Source organism: Artibeus jamaicensis, unplaced genomic scaffold (assembly GCF_021234435.1).
Source record: "Artibeus jamaicensis isolate MK-2021 breed Jamaican fruit bat unplaced genomic scaffold, CSHL_Jam_final contig_387, whole genome shotgun sequence".
Taxonomy (NCBI): Eukaryota; Metazoa; Chordata; class Mammalia; order Chiroptera; family Phyllostomidae; genus Artibeus; species Artibeus jamaicensis.
This window is the reverse complement of record NW_026521812.1, coordinates 29,143,158-29,166,211: the sequence shown is the minus strand read 5'-3', so window position 1 is coordinate 29,166,211 and position 23,054 is coordinate 29,143,158. Positions and strand designations below refer to the sequence as shown.

The 23,054-nt window shown below is 35.4% G+C and overlaps 1 protein-coding gene across 2 annotated transcripts in view; it reads right to left on the bottom strand.

Moving 5' to 3' along the window:
* The window catches only part of ASCC3 (activating signal cointegrator 1 complex subunit 3), a 301,569-nt gene that overhangs the window by 188,232 nt on the left and 90,283 nt on the right, over positions 1 to 23,054 (bottom strand). For both annotated transcript variants that reach the window (XM_053664954.1, XM_053664955.1), the window contains exons 9-11: positions 21,158 to 21,358; positions 20,566 to 20,706; positions 1,927 to 2,091 (exon numbers count right to left, since the gene is read on the bottom strand). In XM_053664954.1, the coding sequence (XP_053520929.1) occupies positions 1,927 to 2,091; positions 20,566 to 20,706; positions 21,158 to 21,358 (507 nt within the window). The remainder of the gene's footprint in view (positions 1 to 1,926; positions 2,092 to 20,565; positions 20,707 to 21,157; positions 21,359 to 23,054) is intronic.

Genomic DNA, 23,054 nt, shown 5'->3' with positions numbered 1-23,054 from the left:
GGTGCCGTGTAAAACACCGCCATCTACTGGGACAATCTGGTCATCACAAGGAACAGATAAAAACAGGTGCTTTGCTATTTGCTAGCAATAGTTGTACTGCACTAGTACATTGGAAATATGAGGAGAACCACACACACCCCCTGTCAAGGAAATCAAATCTAGGGAATAAAGACCAAAATAGAATTAATTATAGCAAGCTGTGAAATTATAAGTAACACTCTTAAATGCTAAAAATGTGCCAAGAAAGGAAAGTATATAGGGAACCCAAAGGTGAACTGGGAAACACTTTACAAGAGCAGTATTTGGCAACGTCAAAAGAATAGTAGGTTTTCAACAGATGGATGAGTAGAATGATGGAGATATAAATTTTCATTTTTAACTATTAATCTCATAACCAAAAATATACTCTGACTTTAGTACAAGTTTCATCTTTGAAAAAGGGTCAGTGCCACTGGAAAGGAGGTAGAGAAGGAACAAATAGTTTTGTGTGGCTAAAACCTAAGGCAGCTAAACAACACGTAGAGGCTAAAATTAGACAGATCGGAGTTTCAACAATGTTTAATGTCCCGTTAAGCAATTTGAACACTTTTCTTCAGATAAAAATAGCAAGTCACCAAAAATTTATGAGCATAGTAGTGATAAACTATATAATTGGAATTTGATTATATTATGGAGTTGCCAGTGTGTAGGATATATCAATATACATTAGACACAATATATTGTGTATTTCTATATCACATTAATACATGTATTTACATAATTATATCGCACACATAATAAACCTATAACATAACCTTTATGTATTTACTTTATATATTTAACTTTATCTAGGTTATATTTGTAAATTATGTATAAAAATTATACCATCGTGCATTTATAAATTATTTTTACAATATCTATATATTTAGAATGATTGTTTCAAAATATACCTTGTATATGATGCAGTATGTTTTGTGTGTCTGTGTACATATACTGACCTAGTTTTCCCCTCAACTGGCAATACTCGAAAAAGAAGGATGATCTGGTCAAATTCTCTAGTAAACACGCTAATGACAGACCTGGTAAATGTACTAATGGTATTTACTTGACCTCTAACGTACTACAGCTGCAGGAAAGTCCTTATCTTTGTAATGCTTTTAGCTGATGGATGTGGTCTCTCTCCAGGTGACTGCATCTAAACAAACCTGGAATATGGATTCCTGTGGCATGGCTCCCTAAAATACATCACTGACGTAGGTAAGTACCAGTGTGTAAAATGAAAACACCTCATGATAAAAACAGTTCTCTTTCGTGCCAATGATTCTCTGCACACTTCTGTTGAGATCTCATGTAAAATGTGGCTCAGAGCCGATCGACTGCAGCAAGAAAGGACCTGCAGAGCAGTGATGGCAGCTTCGGACTGGTTTTCTTCACCTGTGTCTTACACATACCGCAACAGACAGTAATCACAAGACCCTGGTGAACCTACCAATCTTAGTTTGGACTACTTAATGGTAACCACAAAAGTCTAAAACTAGAGACAACACGCACAGTCTCTTAAAACATAATGATTTAGACTATGCATATTATGTGATTATATCTCATTTTACCTAATATAGCAGAAAAATATAAATCATTTAGATTTCTTTCAGAGGGAGGAGTTGGTCTAACACATTTAAACACTGCTTAGTCAGTGATTTAGCTTTACAATATAGATTTAAAACAGAAGTTTTCCAGTACTTATTTTAGTTAAAGAGACTCCAATAAAATAAGACTTGGAAGATGGGGTTGCTTTTAACATGAAAATGAAATAGCTCAAGTTTTGTGCCTAGTAAAATTAATTTTGTCCCCAGGAACAATACATATTAATATTTCTCTGAGTGCTACATTTCAGATTAAAAAGTTACTCATCCCTCCAAAAGGAGCTTTTAAGGAACCCCCTCTTACCTGCCGTAAAGTACGTGCCACTATGCTTTCTAATACTGGTCCTCTGTCTTCATGCAGCAAGTGAACTTCATCGAGAATAAGAAGCTTTACAATTTGGGAAACAGCTACATCCCCAACACTCTTCCTCGTCACTACGTCCCATTTTTCTGGTGTGGTCACAAGCATCTATAAGACAAGAAAAGTTATTAAAAAGGTGAAGAAGTGACATAGATTACTTAAATTTCAACTGTGTCACTCAAAAAAAAATACAATTGGTCACCTACACACAGATAAATAAAAAGTGTTAGAATATCCCAGAATGATATCTAATTCACTGTAGGCAATGGTCACTTCAGCAGGACTGCCCTCTATGTTCTGATATTAAACAGTTATTTAAAACTCAATGAAGCAGTTGGTCTTTACACTGCAGGGTGAAGTGTTCAAAATAGACAAGTTTTTTTTTAAAAGCATCTTACAATGTAAAAAACAAATGACACTACCTTTTAAGTCTGCATATACGGACAATGGTCTTTATTTGAAGAGGAACAAAGAAGTGGACGAAGCATTAAATGGAAATGAGAAAGGAAGCAAGAATTCACTCTAGGAATGGTCACCTGTTTGTACTTACCCAAACGTGCAGGAAGTTTACTACTGATACCCAGTTTTAAAAAAATGCCATCGAATTTCAACTACATATACAGAACTTTCTTCTAAAAATGAACATAACTACTACACCATAACTGGCAGACAACAGGAACCCAGAGAGTGAGTCCCTAGTGGTCCGGGACATACAACTGAGCAGGAGGTGGGCCCGGGGAGAACTTCACGAGAACTTCAGCGGACCATTTGACAAGAGCCTTTGATTAAATGTCTATTTGCTGTTTTACATGTTGAATTGTCTGTGTCCTCTATAAAGCATACTGTGGCGGAGAAAAAGATAGCAAATTTAGTAATGTCTTCTACTATAATAACATTATTAGGAAGGATCCTGTAAGTGGATAATTCAAAGAACACCTGAGGTGACAAACTGAAACCAAAGCTATTCTTAGCCAGGGTACCAGGAATCACAACACAACTGTGCTTTGAAGAGGTTAAATGAACGGAAGTCAGACTGTGGTGTCAACGCTCTCGCTCTCGTTATGTTATTTCACATGTGTTTTGAAGTCACCTACAGGGATGACAATAATCTTTTTTTTTTTAGATTGCAAATGCTAAATAAGTTCTTAAGAAATGCACAATCCAAATTTATCAACACACCCTGTTATATTATTAGAGATATCACAGCTATCATTTTGAAGTGAACTATATTGACCACAAAATTTAACTGATGTGCTTCAATACCACATTAATTGGCAAGCTGTAATGAAATGGATTAAGGAATTAATGTCTAAGGTGTGAAATACTACAAATCCAAAGCTACCTACTTAAGTTGATAAAGTTAAAGGGCAATGCTGAGAGTATATCAAATTTTATGGAAAAAATAGGCTACTGGAACTAAGTATAAATGGATGTATAATGAATTTTCAGATCTAAAATGGGCTGAAAAATTCACTGTGAATTAATATCTTTTATATTATAATAAATTAGTCTATTTTGAAAAATGACAAATTTAAAATAACCCAAAATATAATAACAAATGTATATACCATAAATATACCCAGAGATCACTTACTAAAAACGCTTTTCATAAAAAGCATGCTTATCACTTTTCAAAAACAATTCTCTTAAACTGTAAATTTATGTCATATTCAATTATAAAATACCAAGTTTATTAGTAGTAAATATTAGGGAAGCTACAAAGTACACCATTAAATTATACTAATAAATACAAAGCTTGGCTACCTCCTTCACCATGAACATAGCCTACTGTGCCAATACTTCCTTATAATTAATTTACCACGATGCCAATGTGGTAGCAATTAAATTGTAAAGTCAGATTTTTCAGACATCAGAAAAATATACCACCAGATCTTAAAAATTCATTTTGGTATTTTGTTTTCTGTACTTAACTTTCAGGGTAGTGACAAGTGGCTTCGTTTACTTCAGTATTTCATGACTTCAGTTCCCTGACCTGAAATGCCTAGAAAGTAACACGTGTGCCTAATGAATTGGAACTTCCACCTGCTCCTGTGCCAGGGCAGCGGTTAATGGTCAATATTCTCACTGTCAAATTAAATTTCTCTCAATACATGTCCATATGCCCTCAGGAGTATAAAAGTCATTCCAAACTGTTCCAATTTCAACCTGTCCACTGGGAAAATGACACAGTCAAGATGATATATGCCAGCACTGTGCCGAAGATTTGGTGTATTCAGTTTTAAAATGTTCATCCATTTGACAGCCAAACCAAATGACTTGTCAGGACCTAAGACTAATCAAAACTAATTCATCTGGTCATTCACTTCAACATTAATAATAACAATATTATCTTTTGCCTTTAAAACTTTGTGATTTAGAGGAAGTCATTTTATCTCCCCTTTCCTCTCCCAGCTTTGTTATGGTTGACATTTAACACATAAATTTACGTGTGCAATGTGATTTGATACAAATACATATATTGCAAAATGCTTACCTCAATCACATTAGTGAAAGCTTGTGACCCCTCGCATAACTGCATGGTTGTGTGTGTGAGCACACAGGTGCATGCGCGTGTGGCGACAACATTTACGGTACACTTTCTTAACAACTCGCAAGTCTATAGTATAGTATTGTCAACTACATTCACCACGTGAGACGTTAGTCTCCAGAACACATTATCTTGAGCTGGAAGCTCGCACACTTTGACCAGCATGTGTCCACTTCCCCCAGCCCCCAGGTCCTAGCAGCCACCAATGATACTGTTTCCTTGAGTTTGGTAATTTTATATTCCTTATGTTCAGTGAAACACACAGCATTTCTCTTTCTCTGACTTATTTCACACTCAGCACAATGTCCTCGAGGTCCATCATGTTGTGGAAAAAGGCTGGATTTCCTTTTTTATAGCTGAATAATGCTTAATTATATCACATTTTCTGTACCCATTCACCTACTGATGAATAGGTTGTTTCCATGTCCTAGCTATTGAGAACAATGCTGCAAAGAGCACAGGAGCACAGATATCTCTTCAAGATGGGGATTTCATCTGGATATATATACAGAAGTAGAACTGCTGCATCATATAGTAGTCTTCTTCTTAATGTTTTGAGAAACCCCTACACTGTTATCCATAGTGGTAACAACATTCCCACCAACAGTGCAAAAGGGTTCCCTTTTGTCCACATCCTTGATAACATTTGTTATCTCCTGTCTTTTTGACAACAGCCATTCTAGCAGGTGTGTGACATCTTATTGCAACCCTAATTTGCACTTCCCTGAAGATTAATGACGTTGAGCATCCTTCCATACACATGGTGGCCACTGTATGTCTTCTTTAGAAAAAAATGTCTATTTAATAAGCCCTTGCCCATTTTGTAATTGGATTATTTTCTGCCATTACGTTTTATAAGTTTCTTACATATTTTGGACATTTACCCCTCATCAGATAGTTTGACAACCTTTTGTTCCCATTCTGGAGCTTGTCTTTTCATGTTGCTGATTGTTTCTTTTGCTCTGTAGAGGCTTTTTCACGTATGTTTTGCCCTAGCTGTTTCTTCTTTTTGTTCCATGTGCTTCTGGTGTCATACCCCAAAAATGATTCCCAAGACCAATGTCAAGGAACATTTCCCCCATATTACCTTCAAGTAGTTTTACAGCTTCAGGTATTACAATATGTCTTTATCCATTCTGTGGTGCATTTGGTGAGTGGTGTAAGATAGGGGGCCATTTTCACTCTTCTGTCTCTGGGTGGTGACTACATTAGTATATTCACTTTAGAAAAATGTATCAAGCTGTTCATTTACAATTGTTGCACTATTGTGTGGGTATATTTTATTTCAATAACAGAAAGATGTGCATATACATGCTATAAGCATATACATAAGTTTATGTAACTTATAATTAAAAACAAAACTTAAATGGCAAGAGGAGATCCCAGAACTGAACAGAAATAAAAGTTAGCCAGACATAGAAAAAGAGAATATTCCAGGCTATGAAAAAATAAGCAAATATGATTTTGTGCTTCTGACATTCACTGATCACATATCACCTCTTGTCTGATCGTGCGTGTGTGTTTCTGTGTGCACTGCAAACACCTTGACAAAGGGACCAAATATGGAATGTTGCATGTAAGTCTAAATTCTTCCAACTACTAATTGGAAATACTTTTGTATTTTTTAAAGTACAGGTGTCAGCTTCTAAATTTAAGCTAATTTCCTGTCCGTTCATCAATCTTCTCCTCAACGATCTCGATAAGCACCAAAAGCAAAAAGATAAGGAGGTTCAATATACTTATGGGAAATCTTTGACCTCAAATGAGAAATCAGACACATAATTTAGACTGCACAACCCACATATTTCCTTAATGTTATTCTTGTTGCTCCTTATTTTAAAACAAAATATATCCTTGTTTTTTCACATTTTTCATACCCATCTCAGTCCATAAAACCTTCTAATTCCAATAAATTAAATTGTTATACAGAAAAACACAATCCTAAAATGACTATCAACAATACATATCTAGCCTCAGAAACAGATAAATGTCTGTGGCCTCTAAAAATCATCTGTTTTATGTTTAAAACATACTGTTATAGCTACTATAAAGTTATGCAAGTCATATTCATATCATATTGAATTTCAACATTAAAAAAATAATTTATGCTGTTAGTGTCATTTTTTCCCTTGAGGCAGATAAGTATAAATTAAAACTAGATGTAAAATGTTAAATAAATTGTTAAATCCAAAGAATATGAAAAGTTTAAAAATAAAAGTATACTTGCATGCCTTTATAATATTAAAATTTATTTTGAAATTTTTGGTACTTAGATTGTAGGAAATTAGAAAAAAATGTCTAAACTAAATATATAAATGACTTTTTTATAAACCAGAATGGTAAAATACCAAAATATAGTCATTGAAATCCAAGAGCATATTAGTATATTTCATCACATCTCAGGAACCACTGATTATAAGTTACAACATTATTTTGTGTGTCACTGAGAAATTAATGAAAAATACTATCAAGTAAATTTTTAAAATGTGTCTTACGACTGACGAAATGTAGTTCATTTAAGTTGAAAATGTTAGAATCCATTAATAAGTTAAAGAGCAGCAGTCATGAATTCTTGCTTAATACACGTTTTATGGTGAAAAGAGCCTGGAGTTGTTACAAAGCACGTTCCAATGCTACAGATGTAGACCAGGCAACAGTGCGAGATTCAGGAAGTCTACCTTCCTTCTTAAAACACATAATCACATATTACTCAACCAACAAGCTTATAATTGTATGAATATTTTAATTTAACGATTAAATCTAAAATGTCGCATGAGTTAGATTCTATAAATACACAAATAATTACAGTTATACTAACCTCTGCTACACACGTCAGCTCGGATAGATGGCAACAGTGCCTGTAATGGAATCTGACAGCTTGGAGATTATACCTGCCCCCAGGACACCACAACCAATCAGTCAGTTCCAACTACTTTTCCACATTTTTTATGTTCCTTTCTCTCCCATCAATTCACATGCCTGAGCGCACACCAACACATGTAAAGCACAGAGTCATCTGAAGTAGCTACTTATATCTATGTCAAGGATGACAGCCTTCAATTATGGAATGAAAATATAAAAATTGGGAAATCTTTAAATATGAAGGTATTCTTAATACATATTCTTCATTGAAAAGATATGTATGGTCAAGCTAAAGTATAAAGAATGTAGTCTTGGTATTTCCATGTTTAAAAAATTCTACACTATTTTAGTTAAAAATTTCATTAGTAATATTAAATAAAGAAATAACATATAATTCAATAAAACAGTCTAAAACTTTTGAAGGAAGAGAGCATGGAGTGCTGGGAGTAGGGGAGAAAAAGTCCCTATAGTATATAATCAAAGCTGAACATTTAAGAAAATACTTTCTAGATCACATGTGTTTACAGCTAGAATAAAATTTTCCTTACACTTTTCTTTTTGTTGATTTAAAACACTTTCCAGGTCATACATACTAAAGTCGAGTGTTACTGGCATAAGCTTGAAAGGATACCATCCTTTAGTTTTACCCTAAAACTTAACTGATTTCACATGATAGAGAAAAGTATAAAAATAGCTCATACTGCCATGTGTATAAACCATAAAGACCTTGCTCTCACCATTCTAACTGCTTGTCCATGATGCCCCAGGATTTCATTCTACTGAAGTCTGAGCAAGGGTGATAGACCACTTCACAGGGATTTTGCTTCTGCTCACTTCACAAAGGCAAGTTCTTCACATGTGAGTAATTTGTGGTAGAAATTTGTCCTATGGTAAGTCCTATTCTGTACATTGGGATGTGGCTCATAGAGAGCAGGTTTCCTTGGTTTTGTAGTTTTCCCCCCAGATCAGACTGATGAAAGTACCCTGTGAAAGTGGGGGAAAATCCTCCCTCACACGACTTTGAACCTTTGACAGACTCTACCTCTTTCCTGCCACACCTGCAAAGCTCGGTTTGAGGGTCGATTTCTTACTAAAATGAAACAATTTAAAATGTCATACTGTAAAAGAAAAGTATAAAACTTCAAATGTGATGAGCTAAAAATGTATTCTGTAGTTCACAAAAATGATTCAAAATAATACCATTCTTTTCATTTCCTCAAATAATTCCAGACATTCAATATTAAGATTCCAGACATTCAATATTAAGAGTTTTTACTAATTCAAAAACAAATAAGCAAGTATTTGTTGGAGATATACTGATGGGAAAAAGATGAAGGGAGGATTCTAAAGTCTTAAATTATTACAGGGAGTAGGCTGAAGAAAATAAGTGCAAATGAGGAAACTACCTTTCCTTACTGTTTATCTATTTATACTATTTGCATCCTTTTTATTTTACTTAGAAAAAGAACAAAGGCAGGAAATGTGACTATTCAGCCACAATTCGTGGTTATCCAAAGGAGAATTTCTCACTAGAAGTTTATGACTAAGTCACTCACTCCATGTCTATGGTTAGGAATACAAAGATAAAGCCAAGAAGTTTAGAAGCTTATACTAAAAAACAAAACAAAACAAAAAAAACAGAAAAGAAGTGAAATGAGGTCCAAAGTCTCACACAATGTGATGAAATACAAAAGTCACCTATAAAGGGGCAGCTGACCTTTTGTAACCAACTGCCACCAACTCTGCGCATAACTCAGGGTATAAACTACACAGATAACACCAGTATGACAAAGGCACAGAGCTCAGCGAAATTGCACATTTTCCTGCACTTTTTTCTCATTTCTGTCCATTTCTATAATATACTTTATAGCACTGAAAAAGGGATCAAATACAATTATTTTTCACTGGCTTTGAAATAACAGAAATGCACATACACTAACAGTGAGGCACAAAAATTGATAAAGAAGGAGAAAAGCAAATACATCCAAAGGATCAGCCAATTCAGAATCTGTGATTAAGTACAGAAACTGGCTCTAAGCTTTCCTGGCACCCAATTGAAAAACTGGAAGTGATCTCAGCAAAGTGGCAGAAGAATTTTTACCATTCAGTCATCCCTGCTCAGAAACATCAATTTTAACAACTAGTCGTGCATGAAAATAACTTCGGAATAGCTTAGGATTCCAGGTGGTGAATTAAAGTATGTGGATAATGCACAGAAATAAGAAAAGATACATTCCGGAGAGTAGAGAAGATTCACATTACCCCCATCACCCCTCCTCTAAGTCCAGGGGGCCCAGCACAGAGAGATATCTGCCCTGTTGGAGAAGTAAAGTGAGTGCCCTATTTCTAACTTGCAAGGCCCTCAGTGCCTCCCTGCAAGGCTCCTGCAAGCCCAGGCTCCTGATTCTACCAACACCTACCCAATGGCTCTAGCAGCTCAAGTAAGACAGCTCCATGCCCTTGAGGCAGCATCCATGGCACCATGTTACCAGCAGTCCCCTGGGAACCCCCACCCAGTATATGAAAATGGACTCAATGTCACTAATCACCAGAGAAATGCCAATCAAAATCACAATGTGCTATCACTCAAATAAACCTATTATACACCTCCCTTTTTATTTAAGGTGTCCATTGTGAGTTGAATTGTGTCTCCCAAAAAGTTTTGTTCAAGTCCTAATTCCTGGTACCTGTGAATGTGATCTTCTTTGGAAATAGGGTCCTTGCAGATGCAAATCAAGTTAAGATAAGGTCATCTTGGAGTAGGTCATTCAAGCCCTAATACAACTCCTGGTGCCCTCACAAAAAGGAGAAATGTAACAACACTCAGAGAATGTCCTGTGTTCTGGAGCAGAGACTGGAGTGGTGGGCCTCCAAGCTACCGAACACCAAAGACTGCCGGCAACCACAGAAGCAGGGAGAGGCCTGGGCTCAGAGCATGGCCAGGAATCAGCCCCACTGATGCCCTGATTTCAGAGTCTGGCTTCCTACACTGTAAATGATGCCAGCATCATCTATTATCAAAAAGAATACCAATATGTGTATAGGAAAACATTCCCCAAGCTATTCTGATATTGAGACCTGAGCCAAGAAAAACTGGCTAAGTAAATCTGTCAACTTCTAGGACCCCCAGACTCCAATATCCATTTTCTACTCAGTTAAGAAAACTGATTCTCACCATACTATCTAGATTTCTTTTAAGCAAATCACTGCCCAAAATTATTTTACCAAACTATCTACAATGGCTTCAAGCTGAAATGGCTTGTCAACAATGGCTTGTTGTTTTGACTGTATGGCAAAGCTCACTTCTAGAACTCTAGCCTAGAAAAAGGCATACAGACCGAAACATACATGAAGTTTTTTAGAAGGTTATAATGTAGATCTATACATACTGATATTAAGTGAAAGGGCACAATATTATGCATTTTATACAAACATATACACATAAAATAGGATCCCACTTTTATTAAACTAAAACAAAACCACATATATATAAATGTCTACACATTCTCCAGCTCCCACGATGAATTGTTTAGGAGGCTTTCCTAAACCATAACACCCAATAATATCTCCCTTCTACAGGCTTTTTGGGCATCTCTGTGACCAAAAAGACTATCTCTGCATTAATTACACTATATTGCCTGCTTAAATATTTCTCCCTCAGTAAATCGCAGACACAAAAGAGCAGGGACAGTGACACTCCTGACAGCTCGCTTACCCACAATGTCCTGAAGTGGTATGGCACAGGGTACGTACAGTCAAGAACTGTTAATGTATTACATTTTTTTGCTGGCAATAATTATTAATCCCATAATAATGGTGTAACAATTCTTACCTAATTAGAAAACAGAATAAATATTTCTACATTTAATAGTAGAATTTATATAAAATACGTTCCACTACACAGATATTTAGGTTAAAAGTTATGTTTAAGACACTGTCTTATAATGGATTTTTGTGAATTGGTGAATGAAACGTCCTCTTCTCTAATCTGTTTATGTACATATGCTAAACTGAAAAATTTAAAACTGATACAAGGAAGGAGGCCCCTATACTGAGTCCTGAACAGAGAAGGCAGCCCCACTGCTCCCTTGTGGCCTCAGGGGATGACGTTCTGAGCATCTGGATGTTACTCCACTTAGGGTGAAAGCTGTTGAGAATAGGTGGGATTTTGATGGCTCCTTCTGGACTGAGCTGAACTTTAGTGGCCTAGATTCTCATCTTTTATGAAACAGCAGGATTTTATATCATACTATCAAAGAAGAATGAATATAACTTGAACATTCTCCAAACCAAATACAATGTTTTTCTGACTGTTGCTGTTTTTCATGGGACGGAGTCTGGGAGTGAGGGAAGGACTGGAACTCATCAGACTGCAAGTCTCACTGTCTGTGGGGGAAGAACTGGTGGGGGAGGATGGGATGCTGGGGCCCCAGTTACAATATTATAGCAGTAATCAAGGAGAAATGGTACAGGCTCAGACTAGGAGAGTATCTCAGTAAACACAGAGAGGACATGGATGAGCCTGATAAATATTTAGGAGAAAAAAATCAATAATCGACAGGAATTGGTGCTGGATTGGCCATATTTACCTTACTTATAAATACAGACTCTACTTAGCTAAATATAGTCAATCATTTTATCCAAGGAAAGGTAATTATAAAAATATATTCTGCAGAAAATTCCCCATGTCGGATATTTTACTCTCTTTAATAACCTCCTTGTCAGGATGCAATAATCACAAAATATTATGAAATATTCAATACAGCTACAAGCTATCCTCTGAGAATAATTTTCTAACTTGATTTGATGATATAATGGAAGAAAATTAAAGCTGGTCAGCCTCTTCATCTTTTCTAGGTCATTAGCTGCCAATACTTTTACTTATGTGACAAAATCCTTTACACAGATTTAATCCCAACATTTGAAGAATAACAATTAAGTACAGAAAATACAACAACAACAAAAATAAGACATAATGGAATACAGAAGCTGAGACCTAGTACCTATTGACAATAATTAAAATAATCAAAACTTTTAAATATTTTGCAGATTTCATCATTACACAGCCTTTGAAAACCAAAGAAAACCCCCCATTTTATGAAATATGCCATTATTTATAAAGACCACAGAGATCATCTACCCCTTATTATTTAATACATGTTATATTCCTGAAGAAAATAAGTAATTTTTCAGAATGATACTAATATATGTGGTTAGTGTGGTTAGCTATAGGTTAGCCTCACTAACCTATAACTTACTGGTGGCAGGTTTTTTTCTGAAATTTGGTGACTAGAGTAGTGAGGATAAATAGCATAGATGTTCTGACATTTTATTTTTACTTTCTTATTTATAGGGAACCCAGATCACTTTAAGCATGCTATATATTCTATTATAATTTTACAATAGAAGACATTGTTGGGAACCACTCTGCCTGGTTTCAGGAGCTGTAACCCTCCCATGGCTAAGGCTGAGTGAGCGACCTTCGGACCATAAGCCACTAAGGAGACAAAGCTTATCTCCCTGGCAGGAGCACTGCTTCTGCTCCTTTTACTTCATCAATAACTGGCCCCCAATGCTTGATCAGTTAGCCAATGACAGGTAGAATTCCCCAAGGGGGGAACGACCTAAGACAGGCATGATCACATGGAGGCCTCAGGGAAGGACTTGGAGAAAGGGGGTGACAGACCCTCGCCCCTCGGCTTTGACAAAGTTTGAGTCCTCATTCTGTCCATGAGAAGTCTCCTAATTCCTTGGCTATCTTGTCTCCTCTTCCTGACTTAAGCCTGAAACGATGACAGAGGGCGGTGCAGCCGTGTGCAGAAAGGGTGGGCTCTCCCCAGGTGATCAGGCCTGAGAAAGAATATGTAAAATCCTGTGAAAACTGCCTTGCTAAGAATGTTCTCAATTAAATGATAAGGGTCGGAGCAGGAAATGAATTTGTTTCTCAAAGTTTTGTAGCCCTTTAGCTAACAGACCCTGACTCAGAATAAGCCCTCCTAGTTCTTTGTATGTTATCTATTGCTTGGTCCTCCCTGCCTGACAATGATTAATGAACTTTACCTGTATTCCTGTGCTAACTGAACCCAATAAAGGCCTGGATGGGCAAGGGACAGCACCCTCTCCCCTTGAGAGAGTGGCCAGACCGTTCTGAGGTGCTCCCCCTTTGAGGGAGTAGCCGTGCTGTCCCTTTTCCTCCATAGGACTCGGCAGTCAGTGTGAATTTGTCTCATGTCTCATCCATGACAACGCAGGCACTGCAGGCTGGTGCATACGTCAGACATTCTAATTTTTCACTTTAGGAGGAAGAAAATTAACTTTCTATTGGCATTTGTTCTGTATTTCAATAAGTTAGCATGATAAACTTTTCAAGCAGCACTCTTAAACTAACTTAAAAATAAACTGGCAAATTACTTTGCTATTTTATTTAGTTAATGTCCATAAGAGTATGAAATGATCACATTATAGGGAAAAAAGTGACTAAATGTTGATGTAAAACAAAAAGAAAATAGAAACCATTAGCAGAACATGACCCCCCAGTCCCTTTGGGACTCCTCTTACACTAATGGAGCAGGCAAAGTTGTTATTCTAAAAATTTTCAGTAAAAGCACATATAGATTCTTGGGTGCTTTTTACTCACAAGCTAAGAAAAGGGTCTCACATAAAACATAAACTGCATTTACTAGACAGATTTTTATTCATCAAAAATGATAGTTCTCTTACTAACCCCTCCCCCCCAAATATATTAAATCAAAACAGTTAAACGCAGTAGTGTATCTATAGGAGTATACTTTCTACTCAAAGCATTTTAGTGTATTTCATGAGTAACTTTTAAACCCTGCAAAAGTAAAAATAATAATTAACACTAAGAATTCCATGATTCTTCAAAGTAATTGATAGCTTACTTAAAAGTAATGAGACATTCTTCAAACCAGAACTCACATTACTTCTTAATGGAATGCATTCAATGCAAAAATAGTTATCCTAGTAAATAATTTTTACATTGCATTAAGGAATTAAAACTAATCATAGTTCTTAGACATCAAAGCTTTCATATTTTAGGTTCTATTCCCATTGTTCAGTTATCTCTCTTAATAAAAAAGAAACTTAAAATTGCTTTAGTTATTGGTTGCTTAATAATAGAGAATTAGAAACACAAATAAGAAAAAAACAAGAAAAGGCATAATGTTTAGAGTTACAAAGTACTGAAAAATCATTACTGCCACCAAAAACACACTAATTATGCTTGTGCAGTCACTTGAAAAATTAAGCTAAAACAGTCAAGAGTCACCTTCAGTATACAAAAGAATGCCGTTCTTGTTTTTTATTTTGCTTCTAAAATAAGGACTATTAAAAACAAACCCTAAAACCTAACAAAGAAGACAACTAGGTGAATAAAAAGCAACAGTATAACAAATAGAACACTACACTAATTTCTAAACTACAATAAATCAATACATGAGAATATTTATATTTCACGATTAAGACTGGGTTTTTCAACCTGTTTGAAAACTGTATCTGGCTGGTGTGGCTCTGTGGACTGAGCACTGGACTACAAAGCGAAGGGTGGATGGTTCGATTCCCAGTCAGGGCACCTGCCTGGGTTGTGGGCCAAGTGCCCAATAGGGGGCGCTTGAGAGGCAACCACAGTGATGTTTCTCTCCCTCTTTCCCTCCCTTCCCCTCTCTCTAAAAATAAATAAAATATTTGTAAAAAACCGTATTTGTACCTAAGTAGCTTAGAAAATACTGATTTCAAATGATTAGCATTTTTTACTTATTTATGAAAGTTATATAGTATTTTAATGAGCTAGACAAATGATTTTATTTGAATGTCTGAAGTGTCTTTATGCACTTCAGAGGTTCAGATCTTTAAAAAATCTGTAAGTTGAAACAAATCCTTTTGTGCTGAAAACTCTACATTATGTATTATTTTCACTTCCTCTTAATCTTTTTATTCCATGTTTTATCAGGCAGTTTAAATTTATGTTATTTTCTTTTTATCTCTTACTAGAATATTTGAGTGAGAGAGGGAGGTTGGGAGGAAGGGTGGTGATTATTATAAGTAACTATAAAACTATGTTGTATTTTCAAGATCAGTATATAATCGACATTGTGATAGAGAAATTTCAATGCTTAGATATGTAATATAAAGATATATGGACTGAGCAATGAGGGGGAAAAGGGGTCACCTGTAATAGAACAACAACAACAAAATTTTAAAGATACATGGGCTAAATTTAAACTGGTTTCTAATATGACTATAAATAACTTGGTAACAATGACATCAAAATTAAGTATGTAATGATAAATTATGAAATGACAAACTGATGAAAATGCCACTCCCAGTTACTAATTGGAATGTGTTGAAATGTTCGTGTTCTACAGGATCGTTTTGCAACCTTCAACGTTAAGTACTTATGTCTATTTTTCAAAACTTATTAGGCTGTTATCTCCTATTACATATGCTTTGTTTTTAGTACACATTTCTAGTAAATCATATATACTCTCTGATTTTTCTAACAGGAAGCGTATGAGAACACTGCAAACAAATATCCAAGCAAGTTAAATAAAACACAGAATACTGTGAATTACTTTGGGGAGCCAGCTCTGCAGGATCCCGGGAAGCGAGAAACAGATTCTCAAGTTTACAACTGAGTATCAAAATCGTTTCAGAACAAAGAAAGCCTAACGCTTGTAAACGTTTCCCTAAACTGAAGACTAGAGACTATAAGGCTAAACTCTGTAAAAGGGGAGTGGCTTAGCAATGATTAGCTTCCTTCTCAACTGTGACAGAACCTTGTACACTGGAACTGCATGCCCCATAACAAGGGAAAAAACAAGTACACTGCCTCAGCTCCTGCCCTCTTTATTGCCTAGTGCTCCCTTTAAGAGCTCTATGGTCGATGTGCAATAGAACTCTCTGTGAAAACAGAAACGGCCTGTATCTTCATTATCTAACTCGGTAACTACTGGTGGTTACTGAACAGCTGAAATGAGGCTAGTGCAAATGAGGGAAAGAATTTTCCATTTTATTACATTGTTTAATTTTAATTTAAATAGTCACATGTGGCTAGTGGCTACTATACTGAATAGCCCTGCACTATAATGCCACTTTAACAAAATGAAGAATACATGGCAAGTGTGTGTGTGTGTGTGTGTGTGTGTGTGTGTGTGTGTGTGGTCCTTTCTGACAATCAACAGTCCACATTGTATGGTTACTAACTATGTAGTCTCAGGTCTACAAAAATTAGCGTCACTGACAGAAAGTCTACTCTGAAGGAAAATAAAGAGCAAGCACATGTAGGAGGTTTAATTTATAAACTTTTATTGAAGGCAAGCACATGGTCCCTGCCATTGCTGAGTTAACAAATATTCACAAAGGACACAGAGTGGGTCCAGGAAAGTACAGAGATGAGCAACTGGAAAAAAAGGATGCTCATAAACCTTTTGAAAATATACTTTGTATATCAATGTAGATTTTAATGAGTTTGACTTCTTGGGTCTGTAAAATGGAGACACTACTCAGTAAGGTTCTAGAACCGAGTGAGGATGCACACATACACTTAGCATAGTGACTAGGTCATAAATTGAGTTCAAATGCTACCTGTCTGTCTTTCCATAAATATTCTTTCCTTGGTATCAATACACAGTTTGATAAAGTACAAGAGCAATAAAGATTTTATTTGACCTGAACTCGACTTTTCCAAGGAGGACACACAGAGGGCCCAGAAACACATGAAAGGATACTCAGCATCACTAGCCATCAAAGAGATGCAAATTAAAACCACTATGAGATACCACTTCACACCAGTCAGAATGGCCAACATAAACAAATCAACATACAACAAGTGCTGATAAGGTTGTGGAGAAAAGGGAATCCTAGTGCACTATTTGTGGGAATGCAGACTGGTGCAGCCACTATGGAAAACAGCATGGAATTTCCTCAGAAAACTAAAAATGGAACTGCCTTTTGACCTCGCAATTCCCACTGCTGGGATTATACCCTGAGAATCCTAAAACACCAATCCATAAGAACCCATACACCCCAATGTTCACAGCAGCACAATTTACAATAGCCAAGTGTTAGAAGCAACATACATGCCCATCAGTAAATGAATGGATCAAAAAACTATGGTACATTTACACAATGGAATTCTATGCAGCAGAGAGAAAGAAGGAGCTTCTACCCTTCACAACAGCATGGATGGAACTGGAGAGCATTGTGCTAAATTACATAAGCCAGGCAGTGAAAGACAAATACCATAGGATCTCATCTGTAAGTGGAACCTAAGCAACAAAACAAGCAAGCAAAATAGAACCAGAGACACTGAAATAAAGAACAAACTGACAGTAACCAGAAGGGAATAGGGATGGAGGATAAGGGGGAGAGAAAAAGGGTTGTTGAGGAACATGTATAAAAGACCCATGGACAAAGACAAAAGGAAGAAGAATTGAAGGTAGGAGCTCCGGGTGGGTGGGGCAGGTGAAAGCTGTGGCAGGGAAAAGGAAAACAACTGTACTTCAACAACAACAACAACAACAACAACAAAATATTTTATTTGAGAATGGTCCAGATTTCTAAGACCACACCATTTCCAAAAGTATAGACTTTGTGAGCAAGGTATTATTTTATAAATATAAATGAAATGTTGCTGCTATAAAATGCAGGAAAAAGGAAATAAAGCATTCACAGGGTTCAAACTGAGTTTTGAAAAATGGGTAAGACTGAACAAATGTCATTCATTAAGGGAATTATGGGGAAAAAAGTCTGAGGGAACTTTCTAAATATCCAAGTTTATTACAGAAAACATTACTTGAGTAATATTACTTTAGAAAAGGGAAACTTTGGTCTGGCCCTCATTTACATTGGAAAGCAGTTGGGGTGTAAGGATGGAAAACAGTCTGGGTGCAGACCGGAGAGTCCAGTATCATGTACATTTCTTAATTCTAATTTTTAAAGCTCCAAGAAATAAAAGGGGAATGATTTGATTTAATTTCTTCCCTGAACTGCATTGTATCCACCAGGATGACTTACTTAAAGTCATTTCTTTAAGTAAGATACATGACATCATAAGCATGGTCTCAGATTTTCCAGAATGGTTCCAATTTCAGGAAATTTAACTTTTAATAAAAATAATTTGTTAAATATCAAATTTTGGTTTAATGCTTATGCCTTTAAAAGACATTATAAAAATAAAATCACACACTAAAAAGAATTATCTATCAGTCTGTGTTCTGATGTGTAGGTTTTCAGATACGATCTCTGTGATAATATGTTCAGAGTGCCCTGGGAACTGGCTTGGAACCCATCATATATAATGCCACTTTATGAAAGCATGAACAAATTTTCTGAATCTAGTATGTTCGTAAACATGGAAACTGTATGTAACATTATACTGTGTTAGACAAATCTGTAAAACTCCCTTCTCTCTTATTGTATGAACTTGAAATTTTAGGTATGATTTAGGTCACTGTGTTAAATGTACAAATTATATAAAAAGAAGCAAAATTTGTTAGACAAAGCTACTATATGTAAAAATATACTTTAACAAAATCAAATTTATAATGCTTCAAGGAAAAGGCTGGATGATATTTAATCACTCAAATTTCATAAAGAATATTACAAATTTGATTATATATCAAAGACTAGAGAGTCTTTTTAATTAAAAGGCACTTTAAGAAATTATTAAAATACCTCCAGGCAGATGATACTAAAAATAATGATGATAAAAGGTATTATGCATTTAATATTGAATATAATTATTCATTTTTAGAAAAATTAATTTGGAATAATAAGATTCTATAAAAATGTTATGAGAAAAAAGTACATGGGTTTAGATCTGCTTTTAAACAAACATCTGTGAAAGGCAAACTTAAGAGTAACTGGTAAAAATGACATACATGTGGATTATAATGCATTCTACCTTTATGAACCCCAAAGATATTTAACTGGAACCTGGGTTTCTATCTTTGTCATGCGGTCCGTGTACTTGGCATATATGTGTAGTGGGTTGAATGATGATACCCAAAAGGATACAGCCACCCAGAAACTGAATGTAAGCTTATTTGGAAGAAGGTTCTTTGCAGATGTAATTAAGAGAAAAGATCTTGAAATGTATTCATATTGGATTAGAGAAAGACCTACGTCCAATGACTAGTGTCCTTAGGAGAGAAGAGCAGGGAAAGGACACGCAGGGAAGGCCATGTGAAGACACAGGCATCTGGAGTGAGTGTCTACCGGCCAGGAATGCCAAGAACTGCCAGCAGCCACTGGAAACTAGGAGAGAGATGGGGAAAGGATACTCTGTCATAGCCTCTAAAAGAAACTAACCCTGATGATACCTTGATTTCGGACTTCAGACCTCCAGAATTATAAGAGAGTTAAGATTTTGATCCCACTTTAAGCCACTGGGCTTGTAGTAATTTGTGATGGTGGCCCAAGGAAACTTACGTGCCCTCCAGTCACATTTTAAATCAATGTCCATTCATTTTTCCAAAAGCTCTATCACCTATTTTCTATCAAAGTCCCCTAATTATTCCATTAATATTTGGTCATTCTGTATATTATTTTAAAAGCACTGTAAAGATCATCTTACTTACACATTGTATCCATTAATGATAACCTACTTGTAACTCTAACAGTTTTTGCCTACCCAGTCATAGGTCCTTGAAGGTAGGAACCATGTATTTTAAATATCTTTGCTGTCATGCATATCGCCTAGTTAGTGCTATACCCAGGGCATGATTAAAGGACTTACTATTTGATGAAATAAAGAATAACTAAAAGCTTTTATTTTAAATCACCTTATGGAATGGTTCAGGATACAAGAGGAACCATTTAAAGACCTATTGAATACGCATTTTTCTGCTCTTAAAATTTAAGTCTATCTTATCCACATTTTTATTCCCTAATGTTTTAAAAGAACAATATTTATTGTCAAAAAACTTAAAATCTAACTCAAGACATAGCAAAAATCACAGAAGTTAGAAGGGATACCATAAAGCAAAGCGCCACCAAAAACCTCTTTTGTAGAGATGTAGTTATAAATAAAAGCTCATTACATTACATCTGTATTTTGTTTTATAGTTACATCAGATGTAGCTGTTGAACAATTTCACAATTACCATTAAAAAACAAAAGAACAGATTAACTAATCTAAGCATGCAACATACCTGAGTTCGTAAAATTTCATTTTTTGACAACTGCATGTCACCAGTCAGCTCTCTCACAACGATGCCCAGTGGCCCTAGACGTTTGCTGAAGTAATTTGTCATTTCGGCTGCCAAGGCTTTCATTGGAGCGACATATACAATCTATGCCAAAGAAACATGAGCTTGATGAATGAGCAAAAGCTACAATGTAGTTCGTTCCACAGTAGTCAATACAAGTCATAATTTATTGTGAAATATGATTCTAGCCATTTCAAGCGAAAAATCTTAATAGTGATATATGAAAAGCACTTATCTTTGTTGGATAAGTATACAGCTGTTTAAAGGACAATGGAATTTGTTTATACAGCCTTATCACTTGGAAAATTGGCTCTGCTTCAAAGCTAAATGTATTTTCATAGCTTTTCACAGGAGTAATGAGATTTCCATAACAGAGACTGCCTTAATATTAATGAAGTAAATCAAGCAGCTTCCTTTATGAGACTTCATGTGTAATAATCCTAAAAACTTCCAGATTTTATATAACACGTACAACTGCCACATAATTTTAATTTTATAATTTAAAAGGCTATTGTCTGGCTTGTTAACTTCCTACCTTAAATTCATTCTTTTTGATAACACCTTGTTGAAAATGTTGGCGAATTTCATGCAAAACCGTGAGCATTGCAATGTTGGTCTTCCCAGCTCCGGTAGGGGCACTGATGAGCATGTTCTCGTTGGTGTTGTAGGCAGTCTCAAACACAATCGACTGGATTCTATTGAGTCTCCGCATCCCTTTAAAAGCCAGCTGACCGATCTAGAAAAAGGCAGGACCCATTAGAAATGATAATTATGTTGACAGATCTAAAAAAAGGCAGAACCCACCGTAAATGATAATTATGTCAAGGACGCATACAAAACAATCAATGCAAACATTTACTTCCCTTGATTATTAAAAAACCCAAAATGACTTAATTTGTTCAGTTTCTCGATGTGTCCATTTTAAATAAATGATGTGTGCAGTTGAGAGTAATTCACAACTATTATACAATTCTAATGCATTTGGAAATTGCAACTCACTAAATTTGAAAAAAAATATGATAATGGAACTATACCTGTATCTTTGTACACAATCTTAAATAAACAATGATAAATAGTAAATTAGAGAAACAAAATTAAAAACAGGTATCTTTTGAGTTCACATGATGATACTGTAGTTTATTTAGATTAAAGATGTCTAATAAATGTGCAAACAAGAAACTTACTGGTAATATAAATCCACAGAAATTTTTGTCTCCATATCTTAAGGTCTGTTTAAGAAAACTATGAAAAAGCAGCTATAATTGTAGGAATAACAGCTGCAGATTACAGATATTCAGAGTTTACACCACAACATACACAACCATAAGAACTTTGATATATACCCATATTTCAGCATGAGTACAATTCTATGGTATAGGCATTATTGTTATCTTCTTTTAATAGAGGAAAAATTAGAACTGAGTGGCTGGATAATTTTTGCTAGAGTCTTCCTATATAAAAAGTCTTTGCAGGTGAAAACTAGTTTCTGAGAGTAAGCAAAACACTGGGTGGGAATACAGAAAACTGCAATGGCTATATTAATATCAGAAAAAAACTTTTAAAGATAACAATATTACCAGAATTAATGACAGTCATTTCATAATGAAACACAGATCATACACAACAGTCCTAAATGATTTTTATATCTACTAAAAGATCTTCTAAGTACATGAAGCAAAAGCTGATAGTCATTAAAGGGGAACAGACAAACCCATTATTGTAATCACATTTCAGCATTACTGTCCAATAGCTGGTAGAACGGGACGGCATGAAAATCAGCAAAACTATGATGTGAACAACTCTTCGGCCAATCAGACCTACTGACATTTCTTTCTCTAATAATAGTAGAATCCACATTCTCTTCCATGGCTCAAGGAACACTTACCAAGATATACAAAATACTGGGTCATAAAACAAATCTCAGTAAAATGCAAACGAAGAAATTCATACAAAGTATGCTCTCTAATCCCAATAAAATTAAATTAGAAATCTTTAAAGATCCTGAGAAAACATCCAAATATTTGAAACAAAATAACACATTTCCCAAGTAACTTATGGATGAAAGAAGAAATCAGAAGGAAAATTAGGTATTTTTCACTAATAGAAAACAGCATTTGTGGATGTTGCTAAAACAACACTTAAGGGATATAGCACTAACTACCTATGTAAAAAATAAGAAAGGTTTCAAATGAATGACTTTATCTTCCAAAATAAAATATTAGGACAAAGGAGAAATTAAAGCCGACATAATCAGAATAAAAGAAATAATAAAGATTGAAGTGGACATAAATGAAACGGAAAACAGAAAAGCTTTTTCTTTGAGAAAATCTATAAGATTGATCTCTAGCCAAATTAATCTAGAAAAAGAGCAAAGACACAAATTACCAATGCCAACAATAACAAAATTGGTATCACTACAGATATCAAAAAAT